Source organism: Haemorhous mexicanus, chromosome 4 (assembly GCF_027477595.1).
Source record: "Haemorhous mexicanus isolate bHaeMex1 chromosome 4, bHaeMex1.pri, whole genome shotgun sequence".
Lineage (NCBI taxonomy): Eukaryota > Metazoa > Chordata > Aves > Passeriformes > Fringillidae > Haemorhous > Haemorhous mexicanus.
The window spans coordinates 34,437,709-34,455,200 of record NC_082344.1 but is presented as its reverse complement, the minus strand read 5'-3'; the positions used below and the strand labels follow the sequence as shown (position 1 = coordinate 34,455,200).

Here is a 17,492-nt window from a genome sequence, read left to right as displayed (position 1 = left end):
GGTTTAGGCTTTTTCCTGTATTCGTGCTGTTGTCAGAATTCTAGTAAACTATGGAGATCCACAAAATATGAAAACTGTTTAACCTGACTGGTTTAATTATTAAACAGTTTGGCCCCAAATCGGCCATGGCTCAAGGAGCTGAAACTCCACTGAATTGGATCTCCTGCATGAGGACACCACCAACAGTATTAGATTTGGAGGAACACAAACTTCTCCCTACAGACATTAAGAAATCTCTCTAAGGCCAAAACTGACAACATCAACAAGTTATTTCCACTTGGATGCTAGCCAAGATGTTATCATTGATTTTGGGAATATCCTAATTTTTAATACAGTTTTCCCTCCATGTACTTCTGAGGGAAGTTCAGCCACCCTCATCTTACAGATGGAAGGGACATAGCCCTTGAACCTTTACCCACGGCTTACGAGTAGCCCATTGTACAATGGAACTAAAATTAAGTCTCACTGTTCCTGAGCTAGAAACCCAAATTATCCCAGCTCAGTTCACAAAAATCTTAATTAAACATTAATAATATCAAGTGATATTTGTGCTAAATCTGATTTGAAGCGATCAGCATATTCTGCAGTAATTTATGGTGTCCTCCTTCAGGCATTAATCTCTTTTTAGCTCCTGATGGAGAGCCCTGGTTGTGTTTTTGCAGAGGCTGCGGAGACTGGATGACAAGGGTTGGTTCAGGAGCTGCCAAGCCAAAGGCAGAGCCCCATCATGGGAAACCCCAGGCTTCAGATGGGATTTCCCCTTTGAAACTCAGCCTTTGACCCTCCCAGCTCCAGTACCTTTCATTGGCTTCCCCTGGAGAGTTGGGTGGTGGTGTCTCCATGAGGACTCTCCATGAGCAACACGTGCATGTCACACTCCAGCAGGCTGGCGGCTTCGCGCCAAATGACCAGATGCCTCAGGGCAGGGATCGTGGGACTGTCCATCTGGTAAGCAAGGGCCTTGTCTGCACTGCAGAGGTTGTGCCTGGAGACTTTTATCAACAAAAACGGTCCACATTTGGACTGGCATACAGAGGAGACTATCCTGGCAAACATACACACATACATGTAAGCGTTTTGGCAGCAGAAGTTAATCTCCATTAGCATCTTGGTTATGAGATGTGATTTTACTCTCACGGTCGCAACCATTTACAGTCAGGCTGCCACTTTATAAGGATTGAATAAAGCCTTATGAAGAACCAAAACTATAGCTTAAATTTCTTCTAAAAATGGCACCAAAGAAGCGTTCTCTTCAAAAACAGAACAACCTCTCTTCCTTCATACTCCCTCCTCCAATTCACGTGGTTAATGAGAACCAGAGCTAATGTGGTACTGACACCACAGCATGTCTGCTAGAAACTGCAGTAATACTCCATGGACCTGTTGGTGTTCCAGGACACCCCTGTGTACAGCATCTTTTACTGAAAAGGCACTTACTGGCAGAGGTGGGTGTGTGTTTTGAGGAACGACTGTTTGCTCGGTACCCTGGTGTTTGTAGTGCTGGCCAGTGATGCAACCCTCTTTACACAACCCCCCCGACCCAGGAGAGTCATGATCACCAGATCACGGCTCTTTGGAGCTGGATGGATCCCCAGAAGAGGTCTTGGGGAACAGAACCTTCTTGGCTTACACTGAGCCATAGTGTTTCCATTTAAAAATAGCTGTTGATTTAGAAATGTCCTTTTAAGCCAGTAGTGTTGTAACAGTGTCATCCTATGAAAAGAATATCATGAACTTAAATGTTCAGCTCTGCTGAGATGAATATCCTTTTTTCTTATTTGCTTTTACTGGTAGCAAATATTACTTCAAAGGTTTCTTGTAAATGATAATGAATGCTATCTCCATGTTCTGGGAGCAATATTAATGACTGGGCTATTCCCTTTGGCTTTAATAGAACACTAAAAGTTCATCCGATTTACTAGTCACCTTCTATGAAATAGTGCTTATAAAAAATACATAGCCAGCTATTTCCAGAATTGCAGCTGTAGCTGACACGCAAGAACACATCAAGAAGCCATATGTAACAAAAAAAAAAAAAAAAAAAAATTAATGAAGTGCATATTCTTATTAATATTACTGACATGATTTATTGATGTTCCAGGACTAAATTTCACCCTAGACTAAACTTTCTAGCAAAAAAACAAATTTAAAAATTTGTCCTCTAACTGCATTCTGAAATCTCTGAAAAGATTAATTTGTCCTCTGACTTTCTGAAGCATTACAAGGATAACAGGAAACAAGTTCAGATTATAAATTGCTGAGGGGAACATTTATGTGTAAAAAAAATTAGAAAACTACAGCCATGTGAATACTACTATTAACAGTAACAACAACCACCGACAAGTTTTCTTGCTAAATATTTTTTTTAAATTTTGCTACCAGAGTGCATATTTCAAATTTGGTTTCCCTTCAAAAGGTAGTGGAAATAAGTTTGATTTCTTTCAACAGAAAGTAGGAAGGTGACAACTCTATAGACAGCCAGAGACTAGCCTTTAAACCATTTCCACACATCAAATCCTGCTTGATCAAGCAGGCACATGCTACTCTGTGTGCAACCTTAAAAAAGAAAGATAAACCTGTTTGAAATTCCTAGCTCTCCCCAAGTTTCCTTTCAAATGTTGTGCATCTTCAGTCTAACCTCATCAGCCCAAGAGGATGTGAGACTTGCCCCATTTTGACACAGTGCCCTGTGGAGTTTGCACTCTAGGTTGCCCTTTAAGCAAGGACAGACCATGCTCCCCCTCCACTGTTGTGATGATCTTTATGGGATGTGATGAGATGCTGTGCTGGTCTTTATGGGAAGCTCTGAAATCCAACAGGGACTGCCAGCCACACCAGAGGGACTACCAAAATAGGCTGACATGTTAAACATGAAACCTGCCTGCCTTGGCTTAAAGCTGAGCTGGCAATAGTTCTCCACCGCTACTGACACAATGTAATTGGCATATCTTCCCCAGCTCTACCTAGAACAGGAGCTGGGGCTCAAAGCCACTTCAAGCACGCTTCCATCACTGTATCCTAAATTACTAAATACAAACCACCAGCACAGCCACCCATCAACTGCAGAAAAGACACAATATTTATGTCGAGCAGGCAAGTTGTGTGCCAGAAGTAATCCCAGGCTAACGCTGTCCTGTAGCCAGTAAAGACAGCAGGTTGGAACCAACTATGTTGCACTGAATTACTTCTAGCTCAGATTGTTTTGTAAACTGTTCACAGCTCAGGCAGGCAGGCAAGCAGACAGAGTGAGTGGTAAAGAAGAGCATCATGAAGGAGTGGCTGCAAAAGATGAGCTGGCCAAATCCAGCTACTGCTAAGGAGGACAAGACTTCCTAGAATTAAGAGCAGATGAGTGTATCTGGAGAAGGTAGGTGCCTATTTGAAATTTACACAGATGCATTTGGTTATTCTGCTTACGAAGTGAAATGTCAGGTAGAGTACCAGGGTACATTTGGAAGAGATTTACAGCCTCTGCCCTTTCACAGCCAACACTTTGCCATGAAGTGCGGGGGTTGCCAGCTCATTCAGACGCTTCATTCTCCATGGAGCCAAACTAAAGACACTCTTCCCAAAAGATAGGCTGTAATGGCTAACTTCCAATACCACCGCGCTTCAACACTGTATGACTTTACCCTTGAGAACTCACGAGGAAAGCAATACACGAAACCTGTAGCCCCACACATTTGCAAAGTCCGGTAGTCCAGACCCAAGCGGGACGGCCCAGCTCAGACTCGATCCCTCACGCTGAGGGGGCGGCGCTCGGGCCCCGCTGCAGGCCGGGAGCGCGGCAGCGCCGGCGCCTCTCCCGCAGCGCCACAGCGCCCTCTGCCGGCCGCTACCCGCGCCGCGCCCGCCGCAGGGGACACCGCGCCCCCGGGATGGCTCAGGCTGGAGGGAGCGCAGTGACTGGGGTCCCCGGGTCACACCTGCCGGATCAAGCAGGGCCATCCCAGAGCATGCGGCACAGGGCTGTGTCCAGAGAGTTCCTAACTATCTCCGGTGAGGGAGACTCTGCAAACTCTCTGTGCCGCTGCACCATCATCTGCACAGTAAAGAAGCTCTTCCTCATGTTCAGGTGGAACTTCCTGTGCATCCGTTTCTGCCCACTGCCTCTTGTCCTGTTGCTTGGCAGCACCAAGCAGAGCCTGGCTCCATCCTCTTTATATATTTGTACACATTGATGAAGTGACTCGCACCGCCTGCTCCCCCCCCGCAGAGCCAGCGGGGCTCGAACCCGCGATCCACCGTACACCGAGCGGACGGGTCGCCATAAGCCCCGGCTCTCCATTTCGGCACTCGGTCCATTTCCCTCGTTATGCGTCTCTTCCGGTCCGGCGCGGGAAGGCGCCGGAAGTGGCTCCATAGCGGCCGCGGCGGGGGGAGTTCGGCGGCGCCATGGCGGAGGTGAGGGACGGGGGAGGGCCCCGCGCGTTCACACTGTCGTGCCCTTGAGGCGCTCTGGGCGAGACCAGGGAGCGGGAGTGGGAGTGGGTTGGGGCCGGGTGAGAGAAACGCCGCCCCGCACCCGCCACCCTCGCTGTCCCCCGGGAGGGAGAGGCCGCTGTGGGGATGGTCCGTGGCGGCCCCTCCATCTGCGCGGCCCCCGCCCGGCTCGGCCCGGGGACAGCGAGGTGCCCGCCGAACGTAGCGGGTGCGGGTCATCGGAGTGTGCGTGTCTGGCCCGGGAGTGAGCAGCGGGCAGCGGGTTTGCTTTGCCAGACTTGTGCCGAATGCGGAATTGGTGCTGGCGAGCATCAGGCGCAGCATCGCCATCCTATCAAGAGAAGGGGTTGTCCCGCTCCGCTCTGTTCTGGGGCGGCCTCACCTCAAGTGCTGGGTATTGTTTTGGGTATCACAATATCAGAAAAAAGGTATAAAGGATATGGAGATGAATGGTCTAGAGAGAAAACTTTATGAGGAATGGATGAGGTCACTTGCCATATTCAAACTGGAGAAGAGGGTGAAGGGAAACCTCATTTCAGTGTACAGCTTCCTCATGAGGGGGGAGCAGAGGAGCAGGCTCTGATCTGATCTCTGTGGTGACCAGTGACAGGATCCAAGGGAATGGCCTGAAGTTGTGTCAGGGGAGGTTTATGTTGGATATTAGGAAAAGGTTTTTCACCCACAGGTGGTTGGGTGCTTGAACAGGCTCCCCAGAGAAGTGGTCACAGCAGCAAGGCTGACAGAGTTCAATGAACATTTGGACAATGCTCTTGTGCACAGGGTGTGCCTCTTGGGGTGTCCTGTGCAGGGCCAGGACTCGATGATCCTTGTGAGCCACTTCCAGCTCAGCACATTCTGTGATTGTGGGGAACTGATGCTGGGGTGTTTTACCACCAGAGAGCTACTGACTCTGCTAGCCCATAAGGACAACCTCAGGGTTTTTTTGTGAGGGCTTGGGAGAACATCTGTGGAGAAGGCCACTGGTTTTATAGGTTGTAGACTCTTTACTGGGGGGTGAATTTCATGCACTTCTGAAGGCACGTGGTGCTGTCAGGGCTATAGAAGAAGGTGCAACGACTGTTGCCTGATGAAACAATATGAGCTGTTTTTTTACAGAAAAGCATCTGTCAAAAATTACTTGCAGAAGTTTCTTCCATGTTGAGGAGACGTGGTGTTACCTACTCCTCCATTTGTGGTGTCAGTAGTTGCTGTTGTTGAGTGGTGATTAGCCACGTTAGCATGAAGTGGTACTGTGCACAGAAATTCATGATTGCTCATGTTCTTTTTACGGTGGTAGTGAAGGAAACTTAAAAGTTTTTGGTTTTTTTTTCAGAATTGACTTCTTTATTGCCCACATATAAAAACAGAACTGGGGAGGACGTGGGATAAAACATTTATACTCATGGATTTGTCGTGTAGATAACAGTGCAGAAAGTTTGATAAAAGTTTTTGGCTTGCTTTTCAAAGTCTTCTATGTTTTTAAGGACTAGAATATAGTTCTGAATAAACACTGAAGTAAAACAACTATCATAATAACCTAGCTTTTTAGTTTCCAAGATTAGCGTCTTCTGTGAACCCAATGGTTGCATGTCATAGAACTGAGATTTGTAATTGCTGCTCAGTTCAATTTATGTTTCAGTGTTCAGTTTTTCATTAAAATCTGTTCAAACTTATTTAAATGTTCTTTCCTTTATTTTAGGAAGTCCAAAAGCATTCTGTGCACACACTTGTGTTCAGGTCTTTGAAGAGAACCCATGACATGTTTGTAGCTGATAATGCCAAGCCTATCCCATTGGATGAAGAAAGGTAAGTGCTGCTGCATTCAGTGAAGTTTTAAACTCTGTCAATGATTGTCAATTTCTGACTCAAGTCAGAAATTCAGATGTTTGTATACTGTCAGCAGTCAAATCTTGAGAGGAGAGAAATATTAGAGTTGTAGAGTAAGCTTTATGACATCCTCTGTACAATATTTCAAAAGTTAGTAACAGTTCAGAAGCTGGGGTTCAGTGAGGGTTTTGCTTTCCTCTTGCCACAGCCACAAGGTGAAGATGGCCGTCAAGCTGCGCACGGAGTACGGCTCAGTGCTGCACATGCCCACGCTCAAAGAGAACCTGAGGGAGAAAGGAGGCCCCAACACTGGGGATCCCTATGGACACAAACAGTACTCTGGAAATCAAGGTTAGTGTGCTCTTAGTGCTGTGTTTGTCCTTCCTTTTGTCACAGTCTCACTGATGTAAAATCTGCAGAATGCAGTCCAGTGTTAATCCACTGGAGATAAATACAGATATCAAAACAAACCTTTTTTGATTTTTTTTTTTTTTTTTTTTTTTGCTAGGGTCCACAGGAGGTAAGTGATTTAGAAAAAGGGGAAAGATGGTTTTAACAAAGGAGTTATTGGGTGCTGTGAATTTTTTATAGTGATTAGTTTGGTAATTTTAGTGTATAATGTACTTAGGTATTAAGAGTTGAGTAATGTATTTCTTATGTTGGCAAGTTCATGATGATTAAGGACATGTTCTTTTGTTGACTTTTGTTTGTTTTGGCATTTTTGCTGTTTTTTGTTTGGGGTGGTTGTTTTGTTATTTTAGTTTTGTTTCATAGTATATTTGCAGTTTTTTAGCTGTGCAGTTTTTAAACCAGTAAACACTTCATTTCAAATCTGTAGAGTTTTTTTCAATATACATTTTTTGATGTATAAAACATGTATGTATTAGTTAGATCTTGTATGAAAGTTTCTTTTCTAAAATGCTCTCTCGTTTTAGTTGAGGTAGTTGATACTCAGTTGATACTGAGATTCTGCTCAAGATGCTTTATTTGGAAGTATTGTGAAAGTGAAGCATATTGAGAGAGAATGAAAAATCTTTTAAGAAGAATCTGACAGCACAGACAACCAACTGACTAGCTTACATTTCAGACACCCATACTCCTTGTATACATGATATCTGCTTCAAAGGCAGTATGAAGATTTTTTCTTGAGTCCTCTTGATAACTGAATGGTAGCTTCACCATTCAAATTAATTTTTTTTTACAGTTTTCTAAAACTGAGATAACCCGAACAAATTAAATTAATGAAAATGCGAGAAATGTTGAAGTACATTGGAGGTGATTACCGGTTTCTTCTGCTATGTATGATTTGCTCTCTTTTCCTCTGTTTGCTGTTTGAGTGCATTGTTTGCAGTGCAGTATGAAATGTAATAATTAATATAACATTCTCTTGCTCTTTAGGACAAGAAGTTGAGTATATGGTAACTGGTACACACCCATACCCATCTGGGCCTGGTAAGTAAAGTAAAATTTTGCAAGTGTTTAAATGGATTTTTTGGCTTCCTGTATGAATAAGATATCCTTCCTCCTAGCAGGAGCAGGCTTCCTCTTGATGTGAGTCCATAATTAATAGTAGTGGAATGTTTCCTGCTTTTCATCACCAGAGCAGAAAGGTGCAGGTTTCACCACCTTGCTCTGGGGAAGAGACTTGAGGGTGTAATAATTTTAATGCTTGTAAGGGTTATGTTTCTATGTTGTTACATTGGCCATTGCTCATTGCCACTGCTACTGACTGATCCTGCTCTGTTCTTGTAAGAACTTAGTTTTAGCTGTTGATCTTTTATTGTGCTGAAGTTTATTATGAGTATAGTGGAAAATCTGTTGTCTTGATTTATAGCTTAACAGATGTGAGTGTTCAGTGAACCCTCAACCATTAAAAACCTGGCATAGTTGCTTCTAACTATGGGGACAAGAATTGCTCACAGTGGCTTTCTTAAGTTTAGTGTTCTTTTAATAGAATCATTTATATCAGGGTTGAAAATCAGATTTCTTGCTTTGCTGTTTCTTGTTTTAACCTGAATATTTTGCCCAAATACTGAATTTATTGTCAACTGACAGAAGTTTGGTTAGGAAAAGAAATAAAGCGATGAGTTAAATTCACCAGCCTGCACCAAAACTGTACTTTACAAAGAGTTTTTAATTTTTTTTTGACAATATCTGCTGTTCTTGAGATAAGGTAAAAATCTGCATATGTAGCCTGAAATTCTCACTTCAGTAGGACTAAACCTTTTGTAGTTCTGGCACCACTGTGTGATGCCAAACACCACATAGGGATGGATTATAATGTGCTAAAGGGCTTAAATTAGCAAATGTTTCACAAGATCATGTTTATTTCTGTGGTGTTTGGATTTCCATAGCAGTTAAAGCTGGATATAAAATGGATGCTGCTCCTAGTTAAACTTTTTTTTTTGTTTACACTGACATACTGTTTTATACTCTAGAAATTTTATGCTCACATATGTAGTAGATCAAGATGGGAAAGATGTGTGCCAAAATAAAGATTACAGTAGATTTGAATTGGATGTGAAAATGTTATTGAAGGATGAGAGTTTATATTACAGGTGTGTCAAGCCCTCGTTTGCAGGTGTATGTGTATATAAATATATATGTTTGTATAATACACTTTTGAGTTCTTGTTTAAAGGAGTTGTCTTTGTTTCTGATGTGGGTTTTTTTTTTTCCAAGGTGTGGCTTTGACAGCAGATACGAAGGTCCAGAGGATGCCAAGTGAATCTGCAGCACAGTCCTTAGCTGTAGCACTTCCTGCTTCCCAGTCCAGGTACTGTTATGTTACCTCATTGACACTGTTATCTGTGGGAATTGCAAGGCAAATCACAGAAGCTGGGATAAGAGCTGCTTGGAGTAATTAGAATGTTTTTAAATATAATTGTGGACAGGCCTTGTTTTTCTGTATGCTTTTTATTTTGTTTTGTTATTAGAGGCAGTGGGTGGAAGTTGGGACAAGGGAAACTTTGTTTAGTTAGAAGAGAAGAACGTGAAGCTTTGTGGTATCTGTACCTTGGTGTGGTCAGGTCCTGGACAGGGTGCCAGGAGAGGTTCTGGACTCTCCATCCTGAGAGGTGTACAGCACTCAGCTGGGTGCAGCCTTGTGATGCCTTATCACTTAGCAGGAGAAAGTCATGAACCATTTTCACTCCCCCCAGGCTGGATGCAAACCGGACAGCTGCTGGTGTGGGTGACATTTACAGGCATGCTGGAATGTCTGAGCGTTCCCAACCTCCTGGGATGTCTGTGGTGAGTCTGTTGCACATCTAACTTGAACAGTACCTGATGACCAGGTTGCTTCTGGATCCATGTGTGTGTTGTCTGGAGATCTCCTGACCGACTAAATTTAATCAGTATTGAGAAGGCAGAATGAGAAAGTTTTAGGCTTTGGACAAAGAGATAAGCTACAAACCAGTAGAAGAGTAACCCTTCTTTTAACTTACAGGCTATGGTGGAAGCTGGTGGAAACAAAAATTCTGCATTAATGCCAAAGAAGGCTCCAACCATGCCCAAACCTCAGTGGCATCCACCTTGGAAACTGTATAGGGTAAGTTAGAAATTACATGACACGAATGTGCATATAAAAGTAAACATACTCTATGTAAGATCTCAAATCATAATTTTTGTTCTCATTCACAAAAATATAATCAAATATGATTTAAAAATGTGATCAAAAAGTGATCACAACAAAGTTATGTATACACACAGTCTCTCTTTGAACCTCTCTTTTACTCTCGTAGCTGTGTTATGATAAATTTGGTGGAAGGTTTGCTGTATTTCTGCCTAAGAAGCTTCATTGTGTTTTAAATCTTTTGAAATGACCTGTATGACAGTACCTGAAACATGACATCCAGTGAAACTGGATGAGGTTTGGTTTTAGCAGTCTGACTTTGGAAAATTTAGAGAAACAGGTTGCTGAAAGCAAAGCATATTTTGGCGGAGTATTCCTTGTGAGATCAGGCTGCATTATTTTATTATTGGAAAGTGTCCAACTCTCATATTACCCCTGTTTTGGGGAAAAGAAGGCGATTGTGTGCTTTAAGAAATGTGATTTAATAGCCAATGTTTTTATAATTGTTCTTTGTATAAGCACGGTACAGCAGCAGAAGGAATCTGTGCTCAAATACAGTCTTTCTCTGCAAAGCTTCAAGTGTTGAGCCACAGTGTTATGGACTCTCAAAGGATGTGAAAAAGTTGCTTATACAAATAAGGTCTTTACATATTGCAGCTTCCCCAAGTCTGGTGTATGTAAATTTCTAGTTTTCTCTTTAACTGAAGTAGAAATCAAGCTGTCTTCAGATCTGATTTCACATTTGACTTTTCTTGGTAAATACTAGCTAATTTCAGTGTTGGAGAAGGAAAATTACATCAGAAGGTGTTGTATAATTTCTGATATAATTTTTTTTTTATTCTTTCTGAAGGTTATCAGTGGTCATCTGGGCTGGGTGAGATGTATTGCAGTAGAACCAGGAAATCAGTGGTTTGTTACTGGCTCTGCTGACAGAACCATAAAGGTAAGAAGTTGGAAGAAATGACTGACAGAGTTTGCAGGGGGTGGGGGTTTTTGGTGCCCTTTTTATTTAAAAATGTTTCCCGCCCTTGGAAACAATTTCTTGTTTACTGTTTGCAGAATAATGAACTGCAGAACTTTTTTCTTTTGTTACCTTGTCATAAAAGATTTGTGGAGTAGCTGCTGTTCTTTTTTTGAGGTTTCATTGATTACATGATAGTATCTGTAGTGCAAGTGTTTATGTGACTGTATTTTTAACTTACATTGCAGCAGGATCAGTTACATCTGGGCTGTTTACCCAGATTCACTGTGTAGCTTTTTCCTGTCCACCTTAAAATACCTATTTTGGTGCAGATTTGGGACCTTGCTAGTGGCAAATTGAAATTGTCTTTGACGGGACACATCAGTACTGTACGCGGGGTGATAGTAAGTGCAAGAAGTCCGTACCTCTTTTCTTGTGGAGAAGACAAACAAGTGAAATGCTGGGATCTTGAATACAATAAGGTAAGCTGCAGTTTGTTTATTGAGGAATTAGCAGTAACAAATACAAAAATCAAAGTATTTAGAATATTCTTTCAATTATTGGTTTGCATGGTTTTTATTCATCTAGGTTATCAGACATTACCACGGTCATCTAAGTGCTGTTTATGGCTTAGACTTGCATCCAACAATAGATGTGCTGGTGACATGCAGCAGGGATTCAACAGCACGAGTAAGTATAGCATTGTTGTGTTTAAACATCTTGATGTGTGTATTTCAGTATCTTCATTTGTAAAAATGAGCACTTAGCAAAAGTTGTCATCAATTTAAATGAGATACTAAGATGATTGTGTTAGCTTTGTCTTTTATTGTTGATAAAATTGAAGCTCAAATGCACGAACGTGCCTTGTCACTTCAGGATAATGTTTTATTTCCTAATTTAGCAGGTAGACCACATAGTATATGTAGGATTGCTTAGTATTTAGAAGGTGGTATGGGATTATGGTGGCTTGAATTATCCATATGTCTGGAAGGTCACTGGTAGGTTCCTGCTCTCCTTGAAATTTCCCAGCTGAGGCAGTTCTGTAATAAATGGTTGGGTGAAAAACACCACCTAAATACCATTCTTTAATCTGTAGGACTATGGCAAGGAAATTATGTAATCAATGACAGTGCCTAAAATACATTGAATATGCACCTGTTGCTGACCTCTGACATATTTGTTGTGATTTCATAGATTTGGGATGTAAGGACAAAAGCCAGTGTGCACACACTGTCAGGACACACAAATGCAGTAGCAACTGTGAAGTGCCAAGCTGCAGAACCACAAATTATTACAGGTATAGTAGGTGTAGTTTCATGAGTAACGTGATTGAAAATCCTAATGGTGAATGTGTTCAGTAATTGTGTGATGTTCATAATGTTATCGTGGTTAATTTGCTCAAATCTTGTACTAGTTTCTGTTGAAAATGGGCCGTGCAGTGGTTGTTACGTACTATTAATGGTATGTTTAAACAAATATGGCTGTGCATTGTTTGAATGCTTTTCTGCGCTTCCTTTTTTTCTGGTGTTTTCATTTGTGTTATAATATGTATTGAGGCTTGCATTTTCTGTGATATTTCAGTTAAGGAGTGTCCAGTACTGTGGTTAAGTGTTCATCTTCATTCCCATTATGTCAAAATCCAGCTTTGCAGTGTAACTTCTTAATTCTTGGATTTAAGACTGAGTAAAAATCCAAATATTTTCCAAACTGCAGATCTTTTGCAATCTGGCATCATCTTCATCTGAGGTGGCATTCGTACAATACTTATGTCTCTCTCACATCAGTCTGGGTGCCTTAACAAAGTAATAATTAGGATAAAATCAAGGTGGTTTCTACTGGTTTTTTTAAATTTTTTTCTCATTGCAGGCAGTCATGATACTACCATACGGCTCTGGGACTTGGTGGCAGGAAAAACTCGTGTTACTTTAACAAATCACAAGAAATCTGTAAGAGCAGTAGTGCTGCATCCAAGACAGTAAGTTTTCTTTATTTTGTTACACTTTCATTTCATAGTTTTTTGAGAATTGAAGAGAGTCAATGTGAGTGATGATCTAGAATGGTACAGCATAATAATGTGAGAAACTAATGCACTTAGGATGATGCAAAAATGTCCATGTCAATTATCAAATATATTTTACTGCACTGATTGTGCTTCCCTAGTATTGGCATTGGTGTACATTAGCAATCTTGAGAATGCCTTGTATCCCACAGAGTTGCTTATGTGTGTGCCTTTTATTCAGTCCTTAAAACTCGGTGATACAGTGCTCATAAGGCTAATAATAAACTGAATGGTTGTGGGCAGGAATTGCAGCAGTTTTGTAATGGGCCAATGCACACATGTGATTAATGCTGAAGGAGACAGTGATCAATAGAATGGTCTTTCTTTTGAATATGTGGTTCACTGCGCAAGGCATTTCAAACTAACTGGCCTTAAAAAAAACCTCAGTGTGAGAATTGAAGCTTTGAAGCAGATGTTCTTGGAAGTGCTCTGAATTTAGATGCTGTATTTTGATGCATAACAGTTGCCTGTTTAGATCCCCATTAAAACAGTGGAGAAAAGGAGTTCACATAGAACTTCTGCGCCTTTAATATTTTAAAATTACATTCCATCGTTTCTATCAAAAGTTCAGAATCTTTGGTATGAATCAACTGTGTTCCAGTGTGTGGCTGAAAAATTGTGTCGCCTGTTAGCTATAGAAAAGGCCTCTATTTTACTTACATTCTGAAAAAAAAAAAATTCAGGGTTTAGCTTCATCAATTACACCTTTCTGAAAATAAACTTGAAGTGTTCTTGTCAAACAGTAGCAACTGTCAGCCTATAGTTCAGTATTTCTATTTTTTTTAATGTTGTGGTATTTTCTCGTACTCAACTCTCGTATACTCAACTTTTTTATTTGTGGTATCTTTTAAATAGATAGCAAATTCCCTGGACATTGTGGCAAATGAAAGTATTCCTACAGGCTAGCCAAATAACCATGTAACTGCTTGCACATTTTAAAATAAAGGACATTTTTATTTTGGGGTAACTCAGTGGAAGAGTTTATCTTTTGTAGTTACGTTTTTGCCGGGCTTTTTCCTTGCTTATGTAACTTTGGAAGACTAGGCATTAGCCTATGCTTGGGGTTTGTTACCTTTTTATCGTGTTACTTTTGCTGGTGATGTCCTGATACCTGAAAATTTGCCAGAATAACAACTGAAGAGAACTTAATGTGCATTTTAAATATTTGTTTGCATATTAAATCCTACAGCATACAGGATGTTATGAAGTTTAGTTTATGAAGTAGAAAGAAAACAGTAGGAGTAGGTAATTCACGACTTCATAAAATTGCTTAATTTCATGTGAAGTAAACAAAAGCAGTTTTAATATTAAGTAATTTTGCAACTAGCGTTTAGCAATAGTTTTAATGAAGGACATTTGCTTTCACTACAGCTATTTTGAGCTTTAATATACTGTGTTTATTTTCTTTCAGTTACACATTTGCATCTGGTTCTCCAGATAATATTAAGCAGTGGAAATTCCCAGATGGAAACTTCATCCAGAATCTCTCTGGTCACAATGCTATTATAAACACACTGGCTGTAAATTCCGATGGTGTTCTGGTCTCAGGAGGTAAAAACAAGAAATACACATTCCTCTCCTCTCCCCCATGTACATATGGCTGGAGGTCCTTAGGCAGAGATTCTCATGGAGCTCTGCTTAACCTAGGCCTGTCAGACTGCTGCAGGACACCATTTCATTTTGTAGTGAGTCGGGCCACTTTCATGACCTTGGATGTTTCTGAGCTGCATGCAAGTAAAATAAATTTGAAGGACTTCTAATGTGCTGCATGGAAAAGGTTTCCTCATCTCATCTGGCTGCTGATGCAAAGCTCCAGAGTCCATCTTTTATGATCTGCTGGACAGTAGTGGCTCCTCTAGAGTTAGCTGCATGTTGAGGCAGTGAGACTGGATAGTGGATGTAGAAGCATCTTGCTAAAGCTAAATGGGAATAAGGCACTTGGTCCAATGTGCCCTTGGTCCTGTAGGCTAGGGATGTGGGGTAAGATGAAAATGTGCTAAGCAGGAATTGGGAAAGAGCCAATAACATTGTCACCTTACTCTGGTTATGTTTCCAGCTATGTGTAAAAGGGGCCCTTGATTTTAAAATTTGGATAAAGCTGTGTTTAACAAATGGCTCATCCCCAGTAAGAACAAGAACTTCACAAAATACTGGAATGGACTTATATGTAATTTTTATTATTTGAAGACACTTTCAGAACATCCTTTTAAGACTTTTTTATGTTAGTAGTAGCTGAGTCTTAAAAAACAACTTCTCCACATAAAAAAACCTATTATCATTTTACTGATATTAATTGTGATTTTTAAAAAGTTAAAATTTGAGTATCAATTCTCCCCTTTACATTCTAATGCTATCTATAGCAGCTTCAGAGAAGGTGATGCTGAATCAAAATAAGTTGATTTTACCTTGTAGTTTTATACTGTAGAAACACCCTTCTTGAAACATCTGAATTTCTAGTCTAGCTGGCAGCTGTGGAGAAATTTAATTTTTAATAGATCTGTTTTGGCTAGATAATGCTTTTGAAGGCTGTTGGGTTTTGTAACTGAAAAATTTTCTTGAGAGCATCCTTCTGAATAGAGAGTTCAGATTTCTGTGAATGCCCTGTAGCAACAATACTGGAGGTGGTTTAAACTGAATTTGGAATAAAATCTCTGCAAACATTACACCTACTTTGCATTAAGTCCTTAATGTCCTAATCTCTATGGGAGGATGATGCCTCCTTATTCAACTTCAGTGGAGCTACTGAGCAGGGAGCTTGATATTCAGAATGCCAGTCCTTACTGTGCCTCCAAAGCAACTTGCTGCAATTGCCCTGTGATATAGTCTGTCATCTCTCTGGGTTATCTGCTAAAAATCTGGATGAGATTCTGAGGAAGGAAACAGCAGAAAATAGGAAAATTTATAGGGTGTACTGAGCTATTCTACATGAATGTTGTGTGATGTATTCCTGATCTACTATTTGTTCATGATGCTGTTTTTAGAAAACAGATAGAAATTAACTGGTCAAAATACTAAATTTGCTTGTTTCTTTGTTTGTTTGTAGCTGATAATGGCACTATGCACCTTTGGGACTGGAGAACTGGATACAATTTCCAGAGAGTACATGCAGCTGTACAGCCGGGTTCTTTGGACAGTGAATCAGGAATATTTGCTTGTGTTTTTGACCAGTCAGAAAGCAGATTGCTTACGGCTGAAGCTGATAAAACAATTAAAGTATACAAAGAAGATGATACTGCGGTATGTCAAAGTGTCATTTTAAAGTATTTTCATAAAATCAGAAAAATTCAGACAAATGTTACACATATCTGTAGGGGACATGTTCATACTTACATAATCCATTTTGTTGAAGTTTGAAAGAAATCTCTGTATTAGCATTAACAGGACAGGAGCTAATTTCTGCATTCTTAATTATTGTTGTATGCTGTAGTACAAATAAGTGTCAGGTCTGTGAACTCTTCTGTAAAAGGCCTTTCTTGTGAAGTTTGGAGAAATCTGAATACAATCATGTACGCTGGGTTTTGAACTCAGTGGGGAACTGTGTGGGGTTGTATTGATAAAAACATGGGAATTAGCAATAGGATTGCACTTTTAAGGTTTATTATACTTATTTGTATGATCTGGACTAGTTATTGGCCTTGACAGATTTTAGAGTCAAGAGCTTATTTTCAAACTGTTATTCTAAAATATTAATTGATTTACCAGTGGAGAAGACAACAGATGACTGTATCGTTTATCAGTGTATGTCTTCAATCTAAAGAAGATAAGAATTTTTATTAAACCTTGGAATTTTGCACTGAATCAGACTAGGAGTAACTCTTAGAATCAGGAATTTTTTATCAGTTTTGAAGTTGTTGTGCAAAATACACTCCATGACATGTGCCCATACTGATGTTGATATGTCTGGAAGGCCTGTCACTGGCAACTCCTGCTCATGTGCTTTGATAACCACAGTGTTGTTTTGGAAATGCTGCTGGCCACTTGATAATTTTCCTTGCTCGAAAAAAAAAAAGACAAGTACAGAACAAGTATTGCTATGTACTTCAGACAGATGATAGAAGATTTAATGTGGATAAATTAGTTACATTGTAGATTAGGTATTAATAATACTACACATGAAATAGAGTACATATACTTCATAAATAGTATTTTAAACTAAACCTCAATTATAGGTGAGTTTCAAGTTTAAAATAATCCTTATGAGATTTTTTTTTTTTCCCCTTTAGACTGAAGAAACCCATCCTGTCAGCTGGAAACCAGAAATTATCAAGAGAAAGCGATTTTAGTGTGGCAACATACTACTTCTGTAATTTTGTTTTGGCTTTCCTGAGAGCATTCAGTCAGATTTTGTTCTGCCTAGAACAGCAGGGCAAGAAGTCAGCTAAGTCATTGCTATTACAACATGTTTTATAATAAATTTTATTTCTCTTTCCTTTCGTCTTTTTTTGTTGCAATTCCAGCAGACCAGTTGAATCTTAACTTTGTGGAGCAGGTATGGTTCATGAAAAAGATAGGTGTGCAGGCGGTTATTTTTTTAGGCTTACACTCAATAAATTCTTATAAAAATATTTTGATGAGCTAGGTTGTCTGAAACACCCTTGCTTGACCTCAAAAGTTAATCACAAATTTATG

The 17,492-nt window shown here is 40.3% G+C and overlaps 1 protein-coding gene across 1 annotated transcript; it reads left to right on the top strand.

Moving 5' to 3' along the window:
- The first annotated feature begins 4,268 nt into the window (after window positions 1-4,268).
- Window positions 4,269-17,292, top strand: PLRG1 (pleiotropic regulator 1). The gene is made up of 15 exons (XM_059844421.1): window positions 4,269-4,404; window positions 6,143-6,249; window positions 6,479-6,621; window positions 7,669-7,722; window positions 8,952-9,045; window positions 9,431-9,521; window positions 9,718-9,819; window positions 10,694-10,786; window positions 11,137-11,286; window positions 11,393-11,494; window positions 11,999-12,101; window positions 12,671-12,779; window positions 14,275-14,414; window positions 15,907-16,100; window positions 17,087-17,292. Exons 1-15 carry the CDS (start codon window positions 4,396-4,398, stop codon window positions 17,144-17,146), a joined length of 1,551 nt encoding a protein of 516 aa, XP_059700404.1. The 5' UTR covers window positions 4,269-4,395; the 3' UTR covers window positions 17,147-17,292.
- The last annotated feature ends 200 nt before the right edge of the window (window positions 17,293-17,492 follow it).

Excerpts from the sequence above, each read along its gene's own strand:
- PLRG1 (XM_059844421.1), top strand. Across the intron at positions 9,046-9,430 it reads CTTCCTGCTTCCCAGTCCAG|GCTGGATGCAAACCGGACAG; the intron begins GTACTGTTATGT and ends CACTCCCCCCAG. Across the intron at positions 14,415-15,906 it reads TGGTGTTCTGGTCTCAGGAG|CTGATAATGGCACTATGCAC; the intron begins GTAAAAACAAGA and ends GTTTGTTTGTAG.